This window comes from Chelonoidis abingdonii, chromosome 10 (genome assembly GCF_003597395.2).
Source record: "Chelonoidis abingdonii isolate Lonesome George chromosome 10, CheloAbing_2.0, whole genome shotgun sequence".
Classification (NCBI taxonomy): Eukaryota; Metazoa; Chordata; order Testudines; family Testudinidae; genus Chelonoidis; species Chelonoidis abingdonii.
The window spans coordinates 59,613,720-59,636,906 of record NC_133778.1 but is presented as its reverse complement, the minus strand read 5'-3'; the positions used below and the strand labels follow the sequence as shown (position 1 = coordinate 59,636,906).

The 23,187-nt window shown below is 40.8% G+C and overlaps 1 protein-coding gene across 1 annotated transcript in view; it reads right to left on the bottom strand.

The window, feature by feature from the left end:
• LRP1B (LDL receptor related protein 1B) overlaps positions 1-23,187 on the bottom strand; it is a 1,355,016-nt gene that overhangs the window by 427,282 nt on the left and 904,547 nt on the right. The window contains 3 exon segments of the mRNA XM_075069829.1: positions 7,435-7,566; positions 16,952-17,196; positions 17,857-18,021. Coding sequence (XP_074925930.1) covers positions 7,435-7,566; positions 16,952-17,196; positions 17,857-18,021 — 542 coding nt within the window.

The following is a 23,187-nucleotide window of genomic DNA, read 5'->3' as shown; positions in this document are numbered from 1 at the left end:
ACTTATTTCTATGCCAAATTGTTATTACGTACCAGTCAACATATATTGAAATAAAGTAGAAAGGACGCCATTGTGATAAATAGCTAGATCAGGACAGAATATCTAACTTTAGATAACAAGTCTGAATATTTTCCCACTTAGTTTTGCTAAGATTATCAAGATATTTTTGCCCAGATATTTCTTTTTATGTAACATTCAGTTTTTGGTGCACAAGTCCTGAAAAATGGGCAGTACTGTCAAGTTTTCTAACTCTTAAAGCTCTGAATCCTTGAAAACTGAGAACATCGAGTTATCCATTCTTTCCCAATTCAAGGTTATACTTTAAACATCACTTTAAAAGGTCTTTATACTTGAAACAACCATGAAAAACCATTTATATAAAAGTAATCTATTTTGTCATTAACTTTAGGTGTTCCCTTTCTCTGTTTATAAGATAATATTTGAATATAGAGTTGTCTTCACACAGTCTGCTGTTCTGCTTGATTCTTCAGTGAAATAATTCTCTAATTGTTACATCAAATAGTCCATGAGAGTGATTGAGGCACAAAATCCATTTTATTACATAAGTGAAAGGAAGAGTGGGGTGGAGGACTTATTTAAGTCGTTGAAAAACTTGCACCGGATAACTGGAAAGAGCAAAGTCAGAAAAATAAACCTTGTATTATTAGTGTATTGAATAGGCATAAAAATGACTGTGTGGTCAGACAAGTTCCATCTAGCCCAGTAACCTGTTCTCTAACAGTGGATGCGCTTCAGAAGAAATGTAAGCAGAATAGGATGGTTGAGTGATCCATCTCCTGTTGTGTCAGTTCCAGCTTCTGCAATCAGAGTTTAGGACACCAGAGAATGAGTTGTGTCCTGACCATCTTCGCTAATTCCTATTGATGGACCTACCTCGCATTGATTATCTGATTCATATTTGAACTCAGTTGTACTTTTGCTGCACAACATCCCAGCAATGAGTTCCACTGTTTGGCTGTGCATTGTTGTGAAAGGTATTGTTTATGTTTGTTTAAACTAATAGGGAGCAGATTTGAAAGTTTCTCATTGTGAGCCTTTAAACTGTGCAAATATATAAAGGCTCTCACATCTAATTCTTTTAAAATGTAGAAACTTGCTTTGAATTATATATAGATAGATAAAAAAAATTCCCTACACCCTATGGGTGTGTATGTGTCTTCCTCACTCGGGTCCTCTACCAGACGCTGGAGTTCTACGTACTTGTCCTACACGCACTCTTACTGGACAGAGAGCTCTGATGTTGTTCTGGTCTTTGAGCACTGATGACCGTAAGAGTCACAGCCCCAAGTGCTCCTACTACACTGGGACCACTTGCATTCACTTTCCACACCTCTCTAGTCTCTTTTCAGGACCTGGTACTGTCTCAGCTTCTCATATTCCTTCTTCTGATGTCCTTGTCACTGCCTGCTATATCTTTCACCACTGTCTTCTGGCTTGTCTATTACCCGATGTCTGTTGATTGCCAGTACCTCCCTGTATGTTTATAATGAAGTCCCACAGAATCTTAGCCCTGCTATTCTCCACAACTTCTGTGGAATCTCAATCTGGTTTGGAGGGTCTAGCTAGCTGTGCAGAGTTCTGTACCAATCAGCCCTGTATGCTGTCGGCATTTCATTCTGCACTATGTGTTGGACTGTCTCTGAGGCCTCTCTGCAGTCGCACTTGGTCCTCTAGTGTGGTAGACCCTCTCAATGGATCTGGTGCTCAGTGCCTGTTCCTGTGCTGCTATGATCAGTGCTCAGTGCTGTCTTTAAGTCCAGCTTTTCCAGCACTGTAGTATTTCAATGTCACAATCAGCATCTGTCGATGGTACACTCCATGCAGGGTCTTGTCTACCATGCACTTCTTCTGCTTGGTCTTCTCCCTGTCTCGCTGCCGCTCAGGCATTCTTCTCAGCAGCTCATCTTTGGGTATCTTACTGATGTATCTGGATGTTCCGGGTTTCGTCAGGACAGTGGTTGACGCTCACAAGCCCGCCGCCTCTTTCCGGCTGGTATACGTCTCTGGGTGTTGGACTTGAGGTGGAAACTCTTGTGCATTGTGAGGAGCTTCCGGTTCACATCGGCAGCTCCATTGTCTCCTTTAGCCGCTCACATATCGGCAGGGCGTATCTGTTGAATGATGGATCTTGTTCTTCCATGAGCTGGCTCTTCAGGACCTGTCTTATCCTTTGTGTACTTGGAGTTGCTGTCTTTGCCTCCTCAATGTGTCCATATGACTGTGGGACGCCAAGGTACTTGTGGCTGGTCTGTATGTCTCTATGTGCCTGCTGGTAGTTCACCTCACAGTCTTGATACTTCCTCTCTCTCACTACCATCCGCCACATTTTCCAGTCCAAATGACATCCAATACCCTCACTTGTAGCCGCATCAGTCGGATTAGGAGTCGACTTCGTTCATCTTACATACAGCTTGATGTATCATGTAGAGAGGTGCTGATGGTAGTTCCACTCCTGAACTGTACCCATCCTTGTGAATCTGTGAGGGGTTAAGCTTATGCAGAACAGCTGCGGGCAGTGACACTCTTGGTATATGCCGCAACTTGATGGCCACTTGTGCAAGCTGCTTGATTTGTCTTCAGTGTGTTTCCATATCCATTGAGTCTGAGAAGTTCCTTAGTTCTGTTGACTTTGTATAGCCCCAGGCATTCACAGATCCAGTGTGCGGCATTGTCGTAGGCTTTCCTGTAGTCAATCCAGGCTGTGTCAGATTGGTCTGTCTGGACTTGAGCGACTGCTCTATCTATGAGCAACTGTGTTTGACTCTCTGGTGTTGTTCCAATGCCCTTTCTGGGCTGTGCTATGTACGCCCATATGGTCCTGCTGCTGGTGCTCTATCTGTGATGGTAGTGGTTCTTTCTGGGAGACTGTTGCCTCTGTTCTCAGGTCTGCATCACTTTGCACTCTTTCTCTCAGTACTGTTGTTTCTGCTGTTGGAGTATACTGGATGGTTCTTTGGAGAACAGAGACATTTACTTTTTGGTCTCTGCTGCATCTCCTTAGCCTAGTAGCCAATGCTGTGAGCCTTTGTTTAGCGAGTCTCTAGGGCTTCAGATGGAGCAGGCCTTTTTATTTTTCAGTAGCCGAGTCTTCCTTAATCTCTACACCCTTCTGTAGTCACAGCTGACTAACTTCTCTCCACACCTTGATCTTATCTCTAACACTCATTTCCAGGGTGGTACATACTGTTGTTGTCTTGCTCATGTAGCTAAGCATCTCCAGCTTACAGAGTCTGTAGCGTATACCAGTTCATTGTTTGATTTATAGTGTAGTAGGGATTTGGTCATGAGGTTATGGGATTCTAACATACTAGCTGATGGTGATTTCTCCACTGGCCTTGGTAATCAGTCAAGGATTGACTGTAGCTAGTTCCATGATCTTATGCCTCATATCAGCTGCTGTCTCTGCAGTGGAGGGGTGCAGTGAAGTTTCAGCTTCAGTGTGTGTGACATCCACTTGTTCTTCCAGGTCTTCTTGAGTCTGATGTAATGTGGAGTTGTTATCTCAGCTGAAGAGCAGCTCTCTTTACTATGTTGAAGCATTGGTAATTAGCTGTATCTCAGGAAGTGTGGAGGTAGGTCTTTGTCTCATATCCCTCATACTTTCATATATCCTCTCTCATAGTTTACGTTAGTAGCATTCATCAATTCCAGTTCTCTGTCTCTGTCATGAATGTTGTCCAGTAGCCCACTTTCATCAATTGCCTGGTTCCACATCTGCACGATTTGTATCTGGGCGACGTCCAGCGCTGACTTCCTAGTTCTTGTACTCTCATATTTGAGGTAGGCAGGTGAAGTGTGAGGGGTTTTGCCTAAGAACCTACTGGAAAGTTGGGTACCAACGGGATTGAACCCTGTCTCTCATATCAAAGCGGTGCTCTTAACCACTACGCTGTCCATCGCTATAATAACTGAATGTTTTAAGAAATAAGGCTTTTCCTGCATTGTATGTACTGTTTAATAAAAACCTGAAGATATAGTCATTAAAACCTGGTTTATACGCTTAGTCAGAACAATTCTCCATGGATAATAGGTTCGGCTTTACCATTCTCTTGCAATTTAAATGGAGAGGTTCCGTGTGTGTGCACTTATGTATATGAGTTGGCTGTTTCTTTACCAGTATTTTTTGTTTTGTTTTCAGCAATGGATGAAGTGTCTCTCTATTTATAATATAAAATGTAAAGTGTTTTTGTATCAGTTGTGATAGACGTTGATAACATCATGATATAATGACACGAATAGTATATGTTCATTTTCTACACATTGATGAAATTGATTCTGGCCAGGAGGTTTGTTTTATTTAAACTCTTTATTCTATCCATATATTAATCTCATTATATATCCAGCTCTAATCCTTGTGCTGCTAACAATGGCAGAGGTCCATGTTCTCATATGTGTCTGATCAATCACAATAGAAGTGCTGCTGTGCATGTCCTCATCTGATGAAACTGTCCATAGATAAGAAAACATTTAGTGGTAAGTTTCTTATTTTTTCTGGGAACAAATTTTCTCTGATTTCATTAGATTTAAACTGGACAGAATAAGCTAAATAATCTTAAAAATGGCTGTACAGTTCTTTTTAGATAATTTGAAGGTACAGCTACATTTTTGGAAGTGGAATAGATATTTCTAAGTTATGCAGTGTGTGGAACTTTGATTGTTTATGTGTTCATTTTGCTATGCTGTATGTATGTAGTGTTAATAGAACTTATCTCTGTAGTACAGAGATTTATAGTGTAAAGGCAGCATCAGAAAATGATGACATAAAAAAATACTTATATGCTTTATCTTGTACTGCTCTTCTTCTGAGTTTTTAGCATATATTTGGGGACTAAGAATAAATGAAGAAATGCATAAAACGGTAGCTTTGCAGGAGGCGGTGTGTGTGTATAAGATATAGCAAAGGGTTTATAATATCCCAGAAATGTCAAACAATTTTGTTCATATTTGTAGAGCTTTTAATGCATCTTTTTGCTACTTAATGAAAATTTCTAGAAAAGTATTTTGCTATACCGAAATGTGTTAAAGAAAACAAACTACCTCTGCAATTCATACACTGACGTTTCTCTAAACATCTTAAGTAGTCTAGGGACAGAAAAAAAGGTTCTGTTTTGCCCTTGATATAGTATTAATATTCATATAGTAAATTATTATTGTGTATTTTGTGACTGAACAATGGCCCCTTCTTTGTTCTCCCCATGCTTTATCTCATCTATTTGTAATCAGTGAAGACATTGAGAGTTTCTTATAACTACTTCATTTGTAATTCTTTCCTGATGTACATCATGATTTCCAAGATTTCAAATACCATTGGTAGTACAAGATGTGCAAATAGAGAACTAATAATTATAACCTTAGCATAATTAATCCTCCTCTGCAAGGAAGAAGTCTCGACTTTAAAAGTTTGATACGGTCTCCACAGTATTTCTAGCAGCAAGTTAAAGGAGTATGGCTGGTGAATGACTATAGGTGGTAGAAGCTGGCTGGTCGTCAAGGCTCAGCAGGTAGTGATTATGCTCAATGTCTAGTTGGTTAACAGCCAGTATCAGAGGAGTGCCCAACCACCCCCCCCCCCCAAATCAATGCATATACAATAAAAAGGTATAATGACAAGAAATCTGATCAAAGACCAGAGTCCGAGGCAGCACAGTTCTGTCCACAGCTGACTGGAGAAAGAGAAGGGACTGAGGCAAGTGGATGCCACAAGTCACTCTTATCACCTTGTTCCAAATGTTGAGCTGTAGGAGGAGTACAACTGAGGATGCAAACAATATGCACACATCCATCATGATTCTTTTCTGGGGTACAATGAGCTTAGTATTTTCATGTACACACATACATCATCTAAGTTAAAATATTGCCTTTTATCAGTTTCCATTTGTCTACTGTTGATAAGAAGGAGCTACCAATTATGAAAATAGAGAAAAAACTTCAGCATTGAGCATCAATTCAGCCAGAAAACTAACACAGACCAAGTGTAATGGAAGGAAACAGGAGTTGAAGGTGTGCACTCCTCAACAAATGCTGTATTGGTTTATGGTCAAGCATGATAAAGCACTCACCAATACCAATTCAGTTGAAGCTTGGACACAGTGGTATAGAAAGCAACAGGTTATGTTAATTGATTAGGTAGCATACCTTCTAAAGCCAATAACAGAGACATACAATGATACATGCATGCACATCCCCAAATTCTGCCACTTGTATTTGATCACGGGTGTCGCAAATTGATCTGGAGGTGACAAGTAGATCTCTCTCTGGGGGCACTCCGCTGGATACTGGCTGCCAACTAGACATTGAGCCATTGATCACTACCTGCTGAGCCTGACGATCCAGCCAGCTTTCTATCCACCTTATAGTCCATTCATCCAGCCCATACTCCTTTAACTTGCTGGCAAGAATACTGTGGGAGACCGTATCAAAAGCTTTGCTAAAGTCGAGGACTTCTTCCTTGCAGAGGAGGATTAATTATGCTAAGTGTTATAATGATCTAGTTCTCTATTTGCACATCTTTGTACTACCAAATGGTATTTGAAATCTTAGGAAAATCACTGATGTACATCAGGAAAGAATTACAAATGGAAGTAGTTATAAGAAACTCTTCAATGTCTGCACTGATTACAAATAGATGAGATAAAAGCATGGGGAGAACAAAGAAGGGGCCCATTGTTCAGTCACAAAATACACAATAATAATGTTAATATATGATATATTAATAGCCTATATCAAGGGCAAAACAGAACCTTTTTTTCCCTTGTCTCTAAACTACTTAAGATGTTTTAGAGAAACACGTCAGTGTATGAATTGCAGAGGTAAGTTTTGTTTTCTTTAACACATTTCGGTATAGCAAAATACTTTTCTAGAAATTTTCTATTTAAGTACTGCAAAGAAGAGTGCATTAAAAGCTTCTACAAATAATGAACAAAATTGTTTGACATTTCTGGGGATATTATAAACCTTTGCTTATAATCTTTATACACACACACCCGCCTCCTGCAAAGCTACCTGTTTTATGCATGTTCTTCATTTTAGTTCTTAATCCCCCAAAATTATGCTAAGAAGACTTCAGAAGAAGAGCAGGTAAAGATTAAAGCTATTAAGTATTTTTTTATGTCATCATTTTCTGATGCTGCCCTTTACACTTATAAATCTTCCTGTACTACAGAGATAAGTTCTAATAACACATGACATACATAAGCAATAGAAAAAATGAACACATTTAAAAATATCAAAGTTCCACACACTGCATATATTAGAATAATCTATCCACTTCCAAAAATGTAGATGTACCTTCAAAATTATCACTAAAAAGAACTGTACAGACCATTTTTAAGATTATTTAGCTCTATTCTGTCCAGTTTAAAATCTAATGAAATCAGAGAAAATTTGGTTCCCAAGAAAAAATAAGAAACTTACCATAACATGTTTTCTTATCTATGGACAGTTTCATCAGATGAGGACATGCACATGCAGCACTTCTATTGTGATTGATCAGACACATATGAGAACATGGACCTCTGCCATTGTTAGCAGCACAAGGATTAGGAGCTGGAATTATATAATGAGATATTAATAGTGGATAGAATAAAGAGTTTAAATAAAAACAACCTCCTGGGGCCAGGAATCAATCTTCCATCAAAGTGTAGAAAATGTAACCATATAACTATTCGTGTCATTTATATCATGATGTTTATCAACGTCTATCACAACTGATCACAAAACACTTTACACATTTATATATAAATAGAGATCACTTCATCCATTGCTGAAAACAAAACAAAAAAATACTAGGTAAAGAAACAGCCAACTCATATACATAAGTGCACACACACGGAACCTCTCCAATTTAAATTGCAAAGAGAATGGTAAACAGCCGAACCTAATTATCCATGGAGGAATCTGTTCTGACTACAGGGTTTAAAACCAGGTTTTAATGACTGAATATCTTCAAGGTTTTTATAAAACCGTACCATACAATGCAGGAAAAGGCCCCTTTATTTCTTAAAACATTCAGTTATATATAGCGACTGGACAGCGTAGTGGTTAAGAGCACCACCCTTTGATATGAGAGACCAGGGTTCAAATCCCGGTTGGTACCCAACTTTCCAGTAGGGGTCCTTAGGCAAAAAACCCCCTCACACTTCACCTGCCTACCTCAAATATGAGAGTGACAAGAACTAGGAGAGTCATGCTGGCTCGGACGTCGCCCAGATTAACAAAGTCCGTGCCAGATGTTGAGGAACCAGGACAATCTGATGATAAGTGGGCTACTGGAACAAACCATTCATGGACGAGACAAGAGAACCTGGAATTGATGGAATGCTACTACAACAGTAGACCTAATGAGAGGGGATATATGAAGACAAAGCCTACCCCACACTTCCTGAGATACAGCTAATTACCAATCTTCAACATAGTAAAGAGGAGCTGCTCTTCAGCTGAGATAGCAAACTCCCATTACATCAGGACTCAAGAAGACCGGAAGAACAATGGATGTCACCCAGACCTGAAGCTGAAACTCTCACTCGCACCCCTCCACGCAGAGACAAGCAGTGATATGAGGCATAAGATCACTTGGAAACAGCTACAGTCAATCTTGAATGATTACCAAGGCGCATGGAGAATCACATCATAGTATGTAGAGATCCATAGACCTCATGACATAATCCCTACTGACCCATAATCTAACATCAAACCAATGAACGGTATACGCTACAGACTCTTAAGCATGGAGATGCTTAGCTAATGAGCCGAAACAACAGTATGTACCCACCCTGAAATGAGTGTTGAGAAAGATCAAGGTGTTGGAGAAGTTATCGCTGTGATAAGAAGGTGTATGAGCATTAAGGTAGAGACTCGCTACTGAAAAAAAAGGGCGACTTCCATCTGAACCCTAGAGACTCGCTAAACAAAGGCTCACAGCATTTGGTACTAGCTAAGGAAGAGAACTGCAGCAGAGACCAAAAAGTAAATGTCTCTGTTGCCAAGAAGCATCCAAGTATATCTCCACAGCAGAAACAGACAGTACGAGAGAAAGAGTGCAAAGTGGTGCAGACTGAGAACAGAGCGCAACAGTCTCCCAGAACAGAACCACACCATCACGTAGAGATCCAGCAGAGGACCATCATGGCCGTAATGAGCACAGCCCAAAAGGCATTGGGAACAACCCAAGAGGCTCCAACCATTGCTCATAGATAGAGAGCGCAATGGTCAGACAGACAATCTGAACAGCCTGATTGACTCAGGAAAGACCTACGACAATGCGCACACTGGATCTGATGAATGCCTGGCTTCAAAGTCAAAGAACTAAGGAACTTCCTCAGACTAATGGACTATGGAGACACACTGGAAGAAAATCAAGGCGCTTGCAAGGCATCAAGTTGCGCATATACCAAATGTGCACTGCCCGCAGCTGTTCGTGCAATAGCTTAACCCCACGTCACCAGTATCAATCAAGGACTGGGTAAAGTTCAGGAGTGGAACTACATCCAGCCCTCTTCTTACATGATACTCAAGCTGATGTAAGATAGAACGAGATATCGACTCCTAATGCACCGTGATGGCGACTAAAGTGAGGGTATTGAGGATGTCATTTGGACTGGAAAATGTGCGATTGGTATGAAGAGAGGAAGTAAGTCAGACTGGATTGGTGTACCAGAAGGCACAACGACATACAGACACCACAGAGTACTGGCGTCCCACAGTCATATGGAACATTGGAGGAGCAATGGACAGCAAGCTCCAAGTACACAAAGGATAGACAGGTCTGAAAGCCAGGCTCTAGTGGAGGAGAACAAGATCATCCATAACAGATACGCCCTGCCGAATATGTGACCGGGCTAAAGGGAAATGGAGGCTGCGATGTGACACCGACGGAGCTCCTCACAATCACAGAGTTCCACCTCAGTCCAAACCCAGAGCGTATACCAGCCGGAAAGAGGCGGCGGGTATGGTGAGCTCAAAGCCAACGTCCTGAGAAACCCGGAACATCAGACTACTCAGTAAGATGACGCCAAAGATGAGCTCTGAGAGAATGCCTTGAGGCGGCAGCAGACAGGGGGGAAGACCAGCAGAAGAGTGCCATGTAAGACAACACCCTGCATGGAGTGTACCCATCGACAGATTGAGTATGGGTGACATTGGGAAATACTACCAGTGTGGAAATGCTGGACTTAAAGACAGACTGAGCATGAATCAAAGCAGCACAGGAACAGGCACTGGCACCAGATATTGAGCAGGGTTCTACCACACTAGAGGACAACAAGGTGCAGACGGTGCATGAGAGGCCTCAGAGACACGTCAACACATATGATGGCAGAATGTAAGAGCCAGAGGAAGCACTGCACAAGTGGCTGCATTGTGTACAGAGACTCGACAGCGTATGGGCTAGACCCTCCCAAGACCAGATTGAGATTCACGAAGGTTGAGAGAAAGCAGGGCTAGAGATTCTGTGGGATGTCATATCCAAACATACAGGGAGGTACTGGCCAATAACAACATCGGGTAATAGACCAGACCAGAGACAGTCTGGGTGAATAGATATAGCAGGGCCAGTGACAGGAATCAGGAAGAAGGAAGTATGAGAAGCTGAGACATACCTAGGTCACTGAAAGAGACTAGAGAGGATGTGGAAAGTGAAATGCAAGTGGTCCCTAGTGTAGTAGAGCACTTGGAGGCTGTGACTCTTACTGGGTCATCCAGTCTCCAACAGATCCCAGGAACAACATCAGAGCTCTCTGTCCAGAAGAGTGCAGTGCTAGGAACAGTTAAGATACTGTGCAGAACTCCCAGGCCTCTGGTAGAGGACCCGAGGTTGAGGAAGACACATACCACCCATAGGGGTGTGAGGGGAATTTTTTTTTATCTATCTATCTATATAATTCAAAGCCATACGGTTTCTAATTTTAAAAGAATTAGATGTGGAGAGCCCTTTATATATTTGCACAGTTTTAAAGGCCTACCACAATGAGAAACAGTTTCAAATCTGCTCCCTATTTAGTTTAAACAAACATAAACAAGTACCTCTTCACACAATGCACAGCCAAACAGTGGAACTCATTGCCTGGGGATGTTGTGCAGGCCAAAAGTACAACTGAGTTCAAAATTGAATCAGATAAGTTCATGGAGGCTAGGTCCATCAATAGGAATTAGCGAAGATGGTCAGGACACAACCTCATTCTCTGGGTGTCCCTAAACCTCTGATTGCAAGAAGCTGGAACTGCACAACAGGAGATGGATCACTCAATAACCTTCCTATTCTCTTAATTTCTTCTGAAGCGCCATCCACTGTTAGAAGACAGGTTACTGGGCTAGATGGAACATTGGTCTGACCCAGCACAGTCATTTTTATGCCATATTCTAAACTACACTAATAATACAGGTTTATTTTTCTGACTTGTGCTCTTCCCAGTTACCGGTGCAAGTTTTTCAAACGATTAAATATAGTCCTTCACCACCCACCTCTTCCTTTCACTTATTGTGTAATAACATGTATGGAATTTATTGTGCCTCAATCACTCTCATGGCAACTATTTGATGTAACAATTAGAGAATTATTTCACTGAAGAATCAAGCAGAAACAGCAGAGCTGTGATGAAGACAACTCTAATTCAAATATTTATCTTATAAAACAGAAAAGGGAACACTGAAAGTTACTGACAAAATAGATTACTTTTATATAAATGGTTTGTTTTCATGGTTGTTCAAGTATGAAAGGGCCTTTTAAAAGTGTGATTTTAAAGTATAACCTTGAATTGGGAAAGAATGGATAACTCGGCATGTTCTCAGTTTTTCAAGGATTCAGAGCTTTAAGAGTTTAGAAAACTTGACAGTACTGGCCCCATTTTTCAGGGGACTTGTGCCACAAAAAACTGAATGTTACATAAAAAGAAATATCGGGGGCAAAAATCACTCTGAATATATCTTAGCAAAACTAAGTGGGAAAATATTCAGACTTTGTTATCTAAAGTTAGATATCTAGTCCTGATCTAGCTATTTTAACATCAATGGGATCCTTTCTATTTATTTCAATATATGTTGGACTGAGTACGTAAATAACAAATTTGGGCATAAGAAATAAGTTCATGGCAAGCCAAATAGCTAACCTGTTCCCAATCCATACTAGAACAAACTTTCTATTTTAATGTCTCCTCTTCTCCAGTATTCCAAAAAGATAAAGCAAGACTGAAGCCAGGCATTCTGTTGTCTTTTTGGTATCAAAGGTTCTTGACACTGAAGTTTTTAGATTTGAGGAAGTGATACACTAAACTAAAAATATTGCAAGACATCTTGAAAAGCAATGGCATAATACATAGAGTTTAAGACCAGAAGGGATCATTAGATCATGTAGTCTGACCTCCTCTATACCACAGGACATTACATTTCACCCAGTTTTCCATGTACTAAGATCAATAACTCGTGTCTCACTGAAGCATAACTCCTGTTTGGCTAATGCGTGTCTTCCAGAAAGGCATGATATGAAGACACAAAGCGATAGAGAATCTACCACTTCTCCTTATTGTTTGTACCAATGGTTAATAATCTTCACTGTTAAAAAGGTGTGCCTAATTTATAATTTGTCTGTCTTCAGCTTCCAAACATTGGTTCTTCTTATGCCTTTCTCCCTTAGAGAAAAGAGTCTGTTAGTAACCAATATTTTCTCCACAGGAAGGTATTTACACATTATTATCAATCATTGCTCAATCTTTCTTTAATAAACTAAACATATTAAGCTCTCTCTTTAAATCTTTAAATCTGTCACCATAAGACATTTTTTCCAACGGTCAAATAATTTTAAATAGCTTTTTTTACATCCTCTCCAATTTGACAGTTAGATTGCTCAGTGCTATTTCACATCCTTCCAGAACATGGAATTCAGCAAAACTCAAACCTTTGAAAACCAGGAAATGTAGAATTAAGGTGCACACCAACACAACCTTAACTCTGTCCCTCTGGAGATATTAACAACCACAAAGAATTATCTGCATGCACTCCAGCTGCATTCATTGTGTTAGATGTACTATTGAACGGGTCGGGGATTAGCTGAAGCTGTTTGGCATAACTGTGACAGTGATATGAGGTGATATGAGGGGGCCCAGCTCCTAGGGAAGGAGACAGACTCTCTCTGCCCCCACCACGTGTGATCAAAGTAAAGAGGTGGATGTGTACTTTGAGATATCCAGAATACCTCATATTACCTAGTAGGTAATATCATAGTGATGTACATGGTCATCTTTAAATTTTTCTTGTATCTTTTTCTTGTATCTTTTCGCATCAGCAGTTGTGATGCTTAAATCTATGGCACGCAATGTATTCTGGATCAGCTCTAACTTCAAGGAACTCACAGAGTATATACGATAAGAAAATGGTTAGCATAGGTGTGAATGCAAAACCTGATAAAATGCTGTAATGTTTTTTTAGTAGCATATGAGCAAAAGTAGATGGACTTGTTGCAGAGAGGAAGGGTATGCTAATTACCTAAACCACACCAAAAATCTTGGGCTTGGAATTAAGTCTAATGATCAGTTTTTGTTTGATTTATATATTCTTTATTATCTAATTCTTAGAAAAAAATATAAAAAAAACTGGAGGGGTAGGAAAGAGATTCAAATAAAGGGTAATCAGCTGTCATGATGAAATTGTAACAAAATGCCCTCAACACAGGACCTCACACTTCAAGTTCTTCAATTATTCCTGGGTTCCTTATTGATTTTAGCAGTTACAAGCAACATTCTTAGGTCCACCTTTTCTGTATTGTGTATAGCAAGAATGCAAGTTAGAAAATTTAGCACTGAAAAAAAATGGAACTCTGTCAAGCGTATCATATTATCCCACAATGTTCAGGAAACCTTTAGCTTTCTAAATGATGTTTATTCTATCAAAAAAAATACTAATAGTTTCTCACAGGAAGGTTAAGACAGCTATAAGATGAATTTTAAACATTTATTCCTATAATTTAGATATATTTTTCTAGATAATAGTAATGCATAAATTACCACAATGTCAGACTGTGAACCCATTATGTGTATTGGTGAGCACTTACTCCCACTAATATCAGTAGTTCTATTTGCAGGAGTAAGTGCCCACCACTGTGAATAAAAAGTTCAAAATTTGGTAGTAATTTCTTCCAGAACTACAAACAATTATACGGATGATTCGCCATTACTGTATTCACGCAAACTGAATTACATTCATTGTAATTCTGACCTCCAGAACACAGTTTTTAACCTGTTCTTTCATTTTTCGTAAGTAGGTGTAATACTTCACCGAGGAAGATAAACAGGGCAGATAATTCAATGATTATTATTGTCTGTTACAGCTATCCCCCTATTTCATTTTGTTTTCGTACAGCTGTCCCCATACTCCATTTTGTTCTCCTCCTGTGGCCGCCCCTTCCCTGGCTGTTAAGTTGTTTACCAGGGCCACTGCCCTTCTCAAAGGGAGAGGTTCTTCTGAAAGCTGTAGGTTCTAAGTGGGGTACAGTAGGAGTGGGGTCAGCACAATGGATACAGTACAGTCTATAGCAACTCAACTTTATTAGGAACAGTTCTAATACAGTGTGAATGCAATTACCAATAAAGAAATGCAAATAAAATGCTAGTTACCATATAAATGTTAACAATCTTGAGTAGAATGTTTAGTGTTGCCTTATAATGTAAACCAATGAGTATTAATGTAAATACAAAGTATACAGCAAATAGGGTGATAAGATGAATAGCAATGTAGAAATTTATCTGATTAATTGTAGAGGCTGTGCTAGCAAGAGTGTACCTAAAGCATGGGTTAGGAATGGGGACCGGGGGGTGAATGATTGAAATGAACGATGAGTAGATGAGTGCTGCTGGAAGCAGCGAGAAGAGACTCTGGAGACCTTGCAAGGTAGGAGCACGGGCTAGAAGAGGTTTTAAGCACAACGGGGGGGGGGCGATATGAACAGGGGAAAACAGAAAAGTTAATACAGGGGTGAGAAGACAGTGGGAGTTTGGTGGGTCAGGACAGACAGTTGGGTAACCATGAGGAGATCATCGGAGAGCACACAGAGGGCCGGGATTTGGAGGGGGAAAACAGAGCAAAGTTATATACAGGCAAGAAGCAGCCAAAACCTATTCTTTTACCCAACAAACCAGGCCAAAACAACAAAAATCACAAATGACTAAGCAAAACTAAAATAAAATAACAAGCAACTATCTGATGAGCAACAGAAACAGCAAACTGTAACAAGGCAGCTGAACTTACAAGCTTTAACAATCTTCTCTGTTTACTTGCCTTTCATCTCTATTACTTCTACATAAGGAACAACAAAGAAGCAAGGCAGGAGAGTGTAAACTTAAACACAAAAGGTTATAGTTTGTTAAGATTATAGAGCTTGTAAGTTTCACCTGCCTTGTTCTTTTGTTGTTCCCTATAGATTGTAAAGCTTGTAAGTTTCAGCTGCCTTGTTATAGTTTGCTGTTCTGTTGCTCAGTATAGTTGCTTGTTATAGTTTTGCTTAGAATTGTGATATTTGTTGTTTTGCCTGGTTGTTGGTTAAGATAGATAAGGTTTTTGCTGCTTCTTGCCTCTGTATAACTTTGTCTTTTTTCCCCTCCAATCCCCCGCCCTCTGTGTGCTTCTCCGTGTCTCTCTGTTACAACTCCTTGCTGCCACCGAACTTCCCAAACCCCTTGCTGTTTCTCCCCTGTATAACTTTTGTCTGTTTTCCCCTGTTCATATCGCCCCCCCCCCCCCGTGTGCTTAAAACCTCTCTCTAGCCCGTTGTCCTTACCTTGCAGGGCTCCAGAGCCTCTCTCGCTGCTTCCAGCAGCACTCTCCTCTCATCAGTTCATTTCTAATCATTCACACCCCCCCCATTCCTTAACCCAGCTTTTAGGTACACTCTTGCTATCACAGCCTCACAAATTAAGTCAGTAATTTCTACATTGCTTAATTTCACTTATCACCCATATTGCTGATATACTTTGTATTTACATTAATACCATTGTGTTACATTGTATATAAGGCCACCAACGACTTAATACATTCTATCCAAGATTGTTAACCATTTATATAGAAGCTAGCATTTTATTTTGCATTTCTTTTTGGTACATTTTGCATTTCACACTGTATCTAGAATTGTTCCTATATAAAGTTGAGTTGCTTATTGACTGTACTGTATCCCATTGTGCTGAACCCCACTTACTGTACCCACTGTTAGAACTCCCTACACTGTTCAAGAAGAACCTCCCCCATCATTGTCTATTGTAAACACCCTATACACCCCATCCCTTTGTATTTTATTCTTAAATTCCCACCACTTCCTTTTTCCTTTAATAAAGAAATTAATTGGCACCCCACCTGTGTGGTAATTGCTCCCCAAGATCCCATATACCTGCTGGCAGGGACAAAATTGGCACCCCACCTGTGTGGTAATTGCTCCCCAAGATCCCATATACCTGCTGGCAGGGACAATTATGTGTCTAGTGATCCTGATAATGCATTTGTTTAAAAAGTACCAGGATCATTGCCAAAACTGAAAACAGCCAATATTTAATGTAACCAATGACAAGGCCTGTCCACAAGCTGATTTTTATGAGTGTACATCAAGGATTTCATACTAGCAGACAACACTTCAACTGTTTTTAGAAAACCAAAATAGAAAGTATTAGACATATATTGTGAGCTACATTTCACATTGACAAAACAAAAGAAAGTTCAAACCAGAAAGTGATATTCAAATTAAAGGAATTTTCATTTAATTCTTCCCCTCTACCAAACAAGCAACAGAGTGACATTTGAAAATTGTAACCTCCACCAAGTTTTTTCTTGTTATACATTCCACAACTCAACGCAGATGTTTCTTGAGACATCAGAAAAGTAGAAAACATAGTACATACCCCAAAAATTGGATTATACAGATGTAAACATATATGTGATCAGACAATTATGTTTAGGTTACCTTGTGGTTGACGACTTGGATGGTATATTTGAAGGTCAAAAGGCTGTGCACTGGTTTTCTGTATCACACTAACATTTTGCCCTGTCCATTTATTGGCTTTTGACAATGTATTGGTCCTCCAGTCAGTCCAATACACTTCGCTTCCATACAGTGAGACAGCAAAGGGGTGAGAAAGATATTCATGACCCCGTAGGATCTCTATCATTCCAGTTCCGTCGTATAATGCAGAATAAATTGCATCAGACCTACAAGATAAACCCAAATAAAAAAATAATTTGTGAAAATTAGGACATCTGCAGGGCTAACTTGATAGTACTATAGGCCTGAAAATGCTTCAGTGAATATTCTCAGAATGTATTTATGGCCTTGCCACTACAGACAGCAAAACCAGAAGTTTACTGACAAAGCACGTAAGAAAAATCATCACCTTAGAGTGGCTCTAGCACAATTTATCTAGAAATTCTTGTTTAAAAGACGTATGGGTTATTCTTTTGCTTGTATTCTCTCAACTAAAAAGTTAGACTTCTATCCATCCCATTGAAATAAAAACAAAGTAATTTCCATTCACCTGAATTAAAAGGAAAAATCTTTACCAACAACTGAGTCTTTGACATGTACGTAGTTCTCAAGTGCTATTGATACTATTTGTATGAGAAAAGTAAGTAGGATTTGGGTCATCACATATATTTTGAAAAAGTTCAATATTTATTCATAGAAACATAAAATGTATGTTAAGGATCTGAACTCTGATTAACTTCAATGAATCAAAACATAAAACAGCCAATACATAATGTGTTTAATTAAATGGCGAGAAAGTAGCATATTTGCTTGCAATCCACATTAGGCATTATATAAAACAACAAATAGTAATAAACTGATAATAAATATTTTATTGTTGTTTTTACCTAGCATCTGTCCATACTATTCTTTTTTCAAAGTGATCAACAGTAAGACCATTAGGCCAGGCTCCGGTATCCATGTCTTTATAGATGATTTTTCTTCCTGCCCCACTCATAGAAGCAGACTCAATGCGAGGAAAATTAGCATCCCAGTCTGTCCAAAACAGAATTCTGTAGGATTAGGAGGAGGAGAGGGAAAGTTATAATTTCACTGTCCAAATGAAACACAACGAAGTATGCACCAAAAAAAATGTACAGGCTACTTAAAGAATGGGCAAAAAAGTTTCTAATATTTAAATATTTCAGAAGAAACTAAGGCACATAAGTAGTCTTGGGAATTATAACCCTTTTCATGCAGAATAGTTCTTCTTTATCAAAAAGTTTTGCTATTTTCAAAACAGCTATGAAATCAAAAGCACAAGAATTTCAATTCCACACTTCATAGAATCATAGAAATGTAGGGCTGGAAGGGACGTTGAGAAGTCATCAAGTCCATCCCCTGCACCGAGGCAGTGCCAAATAAACCCAGACCATCTCTGACATGTGTTTGTCCAACTTGTTTTTAAAAGCTTCGAATGATAGGGATTCCACAACCTCCCTTGGAAGCCTATTCCAGAGCTCAACTATCCTTAAAATTGAATTTTTTTCCTAATATCTAATCTAAATCTCCCTTGCAGAATACTAAGCCGATTACATTTTGTCCTATCTTCAGTGGACATGGAGATTCCAGAAGACTGGAAAAGGGCAAATATAGTGCCCATCTATAAAAAGGGAAATAAAAACAACCTAGGAAACTACAGACCAGTTAGTTTAACTTCTGTGCCAGGGAAGATTAATGGAGCAAGTAATTAAAGAAATCATCTGCAAACATAACGAGTCTTGTGGATAAGGGAGAAGCGGTGGATGTGGTATACCTAGACTTTAGTAAGGCATTTGATACGGTCTCGCATGATATCCTTATCGATAAACTAGGCAAATACAATTTAGATGGGCTACTATAAGGTGGGTGCATAACTGGCTGGATAACCGTACTCAGAGAGTAGTTATTAATGGCTCCCAATCCTGCTGGAAAGGTATAACAAGTGGGGTTCCGCAGGGGTCTGTTTTGGGACCGGCTCTGTTCAATATCTTCATCAACGACTTAGATGTTGGCATAGAAAGTACGCTTATTAAGTTTGCAGATGATACCAAACTGGGAGGGATTGCAACTGCTTTGGAGGACAGGGTCAAAATTCAAAATGATCTGGACAAATTGGAGAAATGGTCTGAGGTAAACCGGATGAAGTTCAATAAAGACAAATGCAAAGTGCTCCACTTAGGAAGGAACAATCAGTTTCACACATACAGAATGGGAAGAGACTGTCTAGGAAGGAGTATGGCAGAAAGAGATCTAGGGGTCATAGTGGACCACAAGCTAAATATGAGTCAACAGTGTGATACTGTTGCAAAAAAAGCAAACGTGATTCTGGGATGCATTAACAGGTGTGTTGTAAACAAGACACGAGAAGTCATTCTTCCGCTCTACTCTGCGCTGGTTAGGCCTCAACTGGAGTATTGTGTCCAGTTCTGGGCACCGCATTTCAAGAAAGATGTGGAGAAATTGAGAGGGTCCAGAGAAGAGCAACAAGAATGATTAAAGGTCTTGAGAACATGACCTATGAAGGAATCCATCTCTGGAGATATTTAAGAGTTAGATAAATGTCTATCAGGGATGGTCTAGACAGTATTTGGTCCTGCCATGAGGGCAGAGGGCTGGACTCGATGACCTCTCGAGGTCCCTTCCAGTCCTAGAGTCTATGAATCAATGAATCACTGTCCTTTTTATAACAGCCCTTAACACATTGGAAGACTATCAGGTCACCCCTCAGTTTTCTTTTCTCAAGACTAAATATGCCCAGTTTCTTCACCCTTCCCTCCTAGGTCAGGTTTTCTAACCCTTTTATTATTTTTGTTGCTCTCTCTCTGGACTCTTCAATTTGTTCACATCCTTCCAGAATTGGACAGAGCACTTCAGCTAGAGCCTCACCAGTGCCATGCAGAAAAGTCAATTACCTCCTATGTCTTATATATAATACTCCTTTTAATACACCGCAGAATCATATTAGCCTTTTTGCAGCTGCATCACATTGACAACTGATATTTAGTTTGTGGTCTGCTATAATCCCCCAGATCGTATTCAGCAGTACTACCACCTAGATGGTTATTCCCCACTTCGTAGCTGTGCATTCTATTTTTTCTTCCTAAGGGAAGTACTTTGCACTTTTATTTATGGAATTACATCTTGTTGAATTCAAACCAATTCTCCAGTTTATCAAGATCATTTTGAATTTTAAACCTGTCTTTCAAAGTGCTTGCAACTCCTGCCAGATTGGTGTCATCTGCAAATTTTATAAGCATACTCTCTACTCCAATGGTTTTCAACCTGTGGTCCGCAGATTCCTGGGGATCTGCAGACTATGTCTAAAACAGTTGATCCTGGAGACTCTCCCAGCCAATTGCGATCCACTAAGGTAAGCCCTCTGCCTGAGGCAGGCCCACGCCGCTCCCAGAAGTGGCCAGCAAATCCCCATGACTCTGGGGCAGGGGGGAGGAGGCACTGTTCCTGCCTGCAAGCAACACCCCTACAGCACTATTTGTGGCCAATGGGAGCTGCGGGGGTGGTATCTGAGGGGCAGTACATGGAGCCACGTGTCTCCCCCAGGGGTCGCAGAGGTGTGTTGGCCCGTTCTGGGAGCAGCGTGGCCAGGTAGTGCACTACTGGATGGCAGGGGAGGGGAGCGGGCAGCTCGTGATGGGGAGGAGGTGCCAACGTGCCTGAGTGGGGCCAAGTCCCGTTGCACCACTGACTGGGAGCCACCTGAGTTAAGTGCCTCCCTCCCAGAGCCAGCATCTCATACCCAAGCCCTGAGCCTCCTCCCAGAGCCAGCACCCAAAACCCCATCCTGCACCCCAAGCCCCTGACTGGCCCTGAGCCAACACCTTCTTGCACTCCAACATTCTGCCCGAGCCTGGAGCCCCCTCCTACATGCCAACTCTCTCCCAGAGCTTGCACCTCCTCACTCCCTCCTGCACCGCAACCCCTTGCTCCAGGTTCAGCCTGGAGCCCCTTCCCACATTGCAAACCCCTCGGCCCCAGCCCAGAGCCCCCACCCGCACCCAAATCGCAACCTCCTGCCCTGGACCAGTGAAAAGTGAGTGAGGATGGGGGAGAGCGAGTGACGGAGAGTGTGGGGGATGGAGTGAGTGGGGCATGGCCTTGGGGAAGGGCCATGGCCACGGGGAAGGGCCATGGCCACGGGAAAGGGTCAGGGTAGATTCTGGGTTCCATTAAATTCAAAATGTGATCTTGGGCGCAAAAAGGTTGGAGACCTCTTGTCTAAGGGGTCCGTAAAACGTTGTTACCATAGCATAGTGCTTTTCAACCTGTGGCCCATGGACTGCTGGGGGTCTGCAGACTATGTCTAAGATTTCCAAAGGAGACTACACCTTCATTCAAATATTTTTGGGGGTCTTCAAATAAAAAAATAGGTTGCAAACCACCACTCTATTCCATTATCCAAGTTATTAATAAAACTACTGAATTTTACTGGACCCTGGACTGACCCCTGCGGAACCCCATTTGACGTCATCAGTTATTCGCTCTCCTTTCCTACTAAATAGAGAACCTACATTTTCCCTCTTCTTTCTCTAGCATCTAATGTATTCTTATTGCCTTTAATATCCCTTGCCACGTGTAACTTTTTCGTGCCTTAGACGTTCTGCTTTTGTCCCTACATGCTTGTGTTGTTCTTTTGTATGCCTTCTTATCAATTTGACCACATTTCCACTTTTTGTAGGATTCTTTTTTGATTTTTAGGTCATTAACGAGCTCATGATGGATATATATTGGCTTCTTACTATACTTCCTTTCATTCCTTTGCATTGAAATAGTTTGTAGTTGTGCCTTTAATATTATCTCCTGAGTAACTGCCAGCTCTCTTGAATGACTTTTCCCCTTAGATTTTCTTCCCATGGTACCTTAGTTACCAGTTCTCTGAGTTTGTTAAAGTTTAATAAAGTTTGCTTTCTTGAAGTCCTTTACCCTTATTCTGCTGCTCTCACTACTTCCTTTCCTCAGACTCATGAAATCTATCATTTCATGATCACTGTCACCCAAATTGCCTTTTGCCTTCAGATTTACTACCAAATCCTTCGTGTGGGTCAGAATCAAGTCTAAAATGGCTGTGTTCCTGGATACTTCCACTTTCTGGAACAAAATTCGTCTGTGATACAGACCAAGAACTTATTGGAGATTTTGTGTTTTGCTGTATTACTTTTCAACAGATGTCTGGGTACTTAAAGTCCCCCATTACCACCAGGACCTCTTTGGATATTTCTGTTATGTGTTTTAGAAATGCCTCATCCACATCCTCTTCCTGATGCAGTGGTGTATAGTAGATCCTCATGCTGATACCACCCCTTTTATCTTTATCCAGAGACTCTCAGCTCATCTACCTCCCACCTCCTCCTGGACCTCAACCTCCACTCCCTTTTTTCCTTGCCTGTTCTTTTTGAACAAGCTATACACTTTTATGCCAATATTCCAGTCATGAGACTCCTCCCACTAACTCTCTGTGATGCCAATTAAATAATAATTCAGCTTATGTACTAATACATATAGTTCTTCCTGTTTATTCCCCAAACTCCTTGCATTTGTGTACAGACATCTAAGATATTGAACAGATCCCCCCACTGATTTCCTTCTTGTTGTTCATTTGACTCCACTGTAATTTCCCCCCAAAATCTAACCTTCTGTTAAGGTCAACTTGTTTTCTATTAGCTTGTGGGCTTTTGCCAGCTGGCATTAACATCTCCCTTTCTCTAAAGTGTATTAATGTTAGCAACAGGTCATGTTGTCCCCTTATAATTAAAAACCTAGCAACAACTGTTGCTTCATCAGAGACCTAAACAGTTCTGTCAGGAAGCCATCCACCTCTGGGATTTCTGTATAGCCCATTCGATAGACCTGGTAGCATCTTTTCTCCCAGGAGTTCGGAACACTCTGGCGGATTGACTCAGCAGATTCTTCCTGTCTCACGAGTGGTCATTCTGTATTCCGGAAGTGGGGCTTTCCCTGTATAGAACTCTTCGCTTCCCGCGAGAACAGGAAATGACAGATGTTCTGCTCCTTCCAAGGCCTCTCCCCGGGCTCTATCTCGGACGCTTTCCTGATGCCGTGGACGAGCCAACTGCTTTACATCTTTCCACCATTCCCGCTGGTTCACAGGGTCCTGATAAAGCTCCGCAGGGACAGAGCTCGCTTGATCATGATCGCTCCAGCGTGGCCCAGGCAGCACT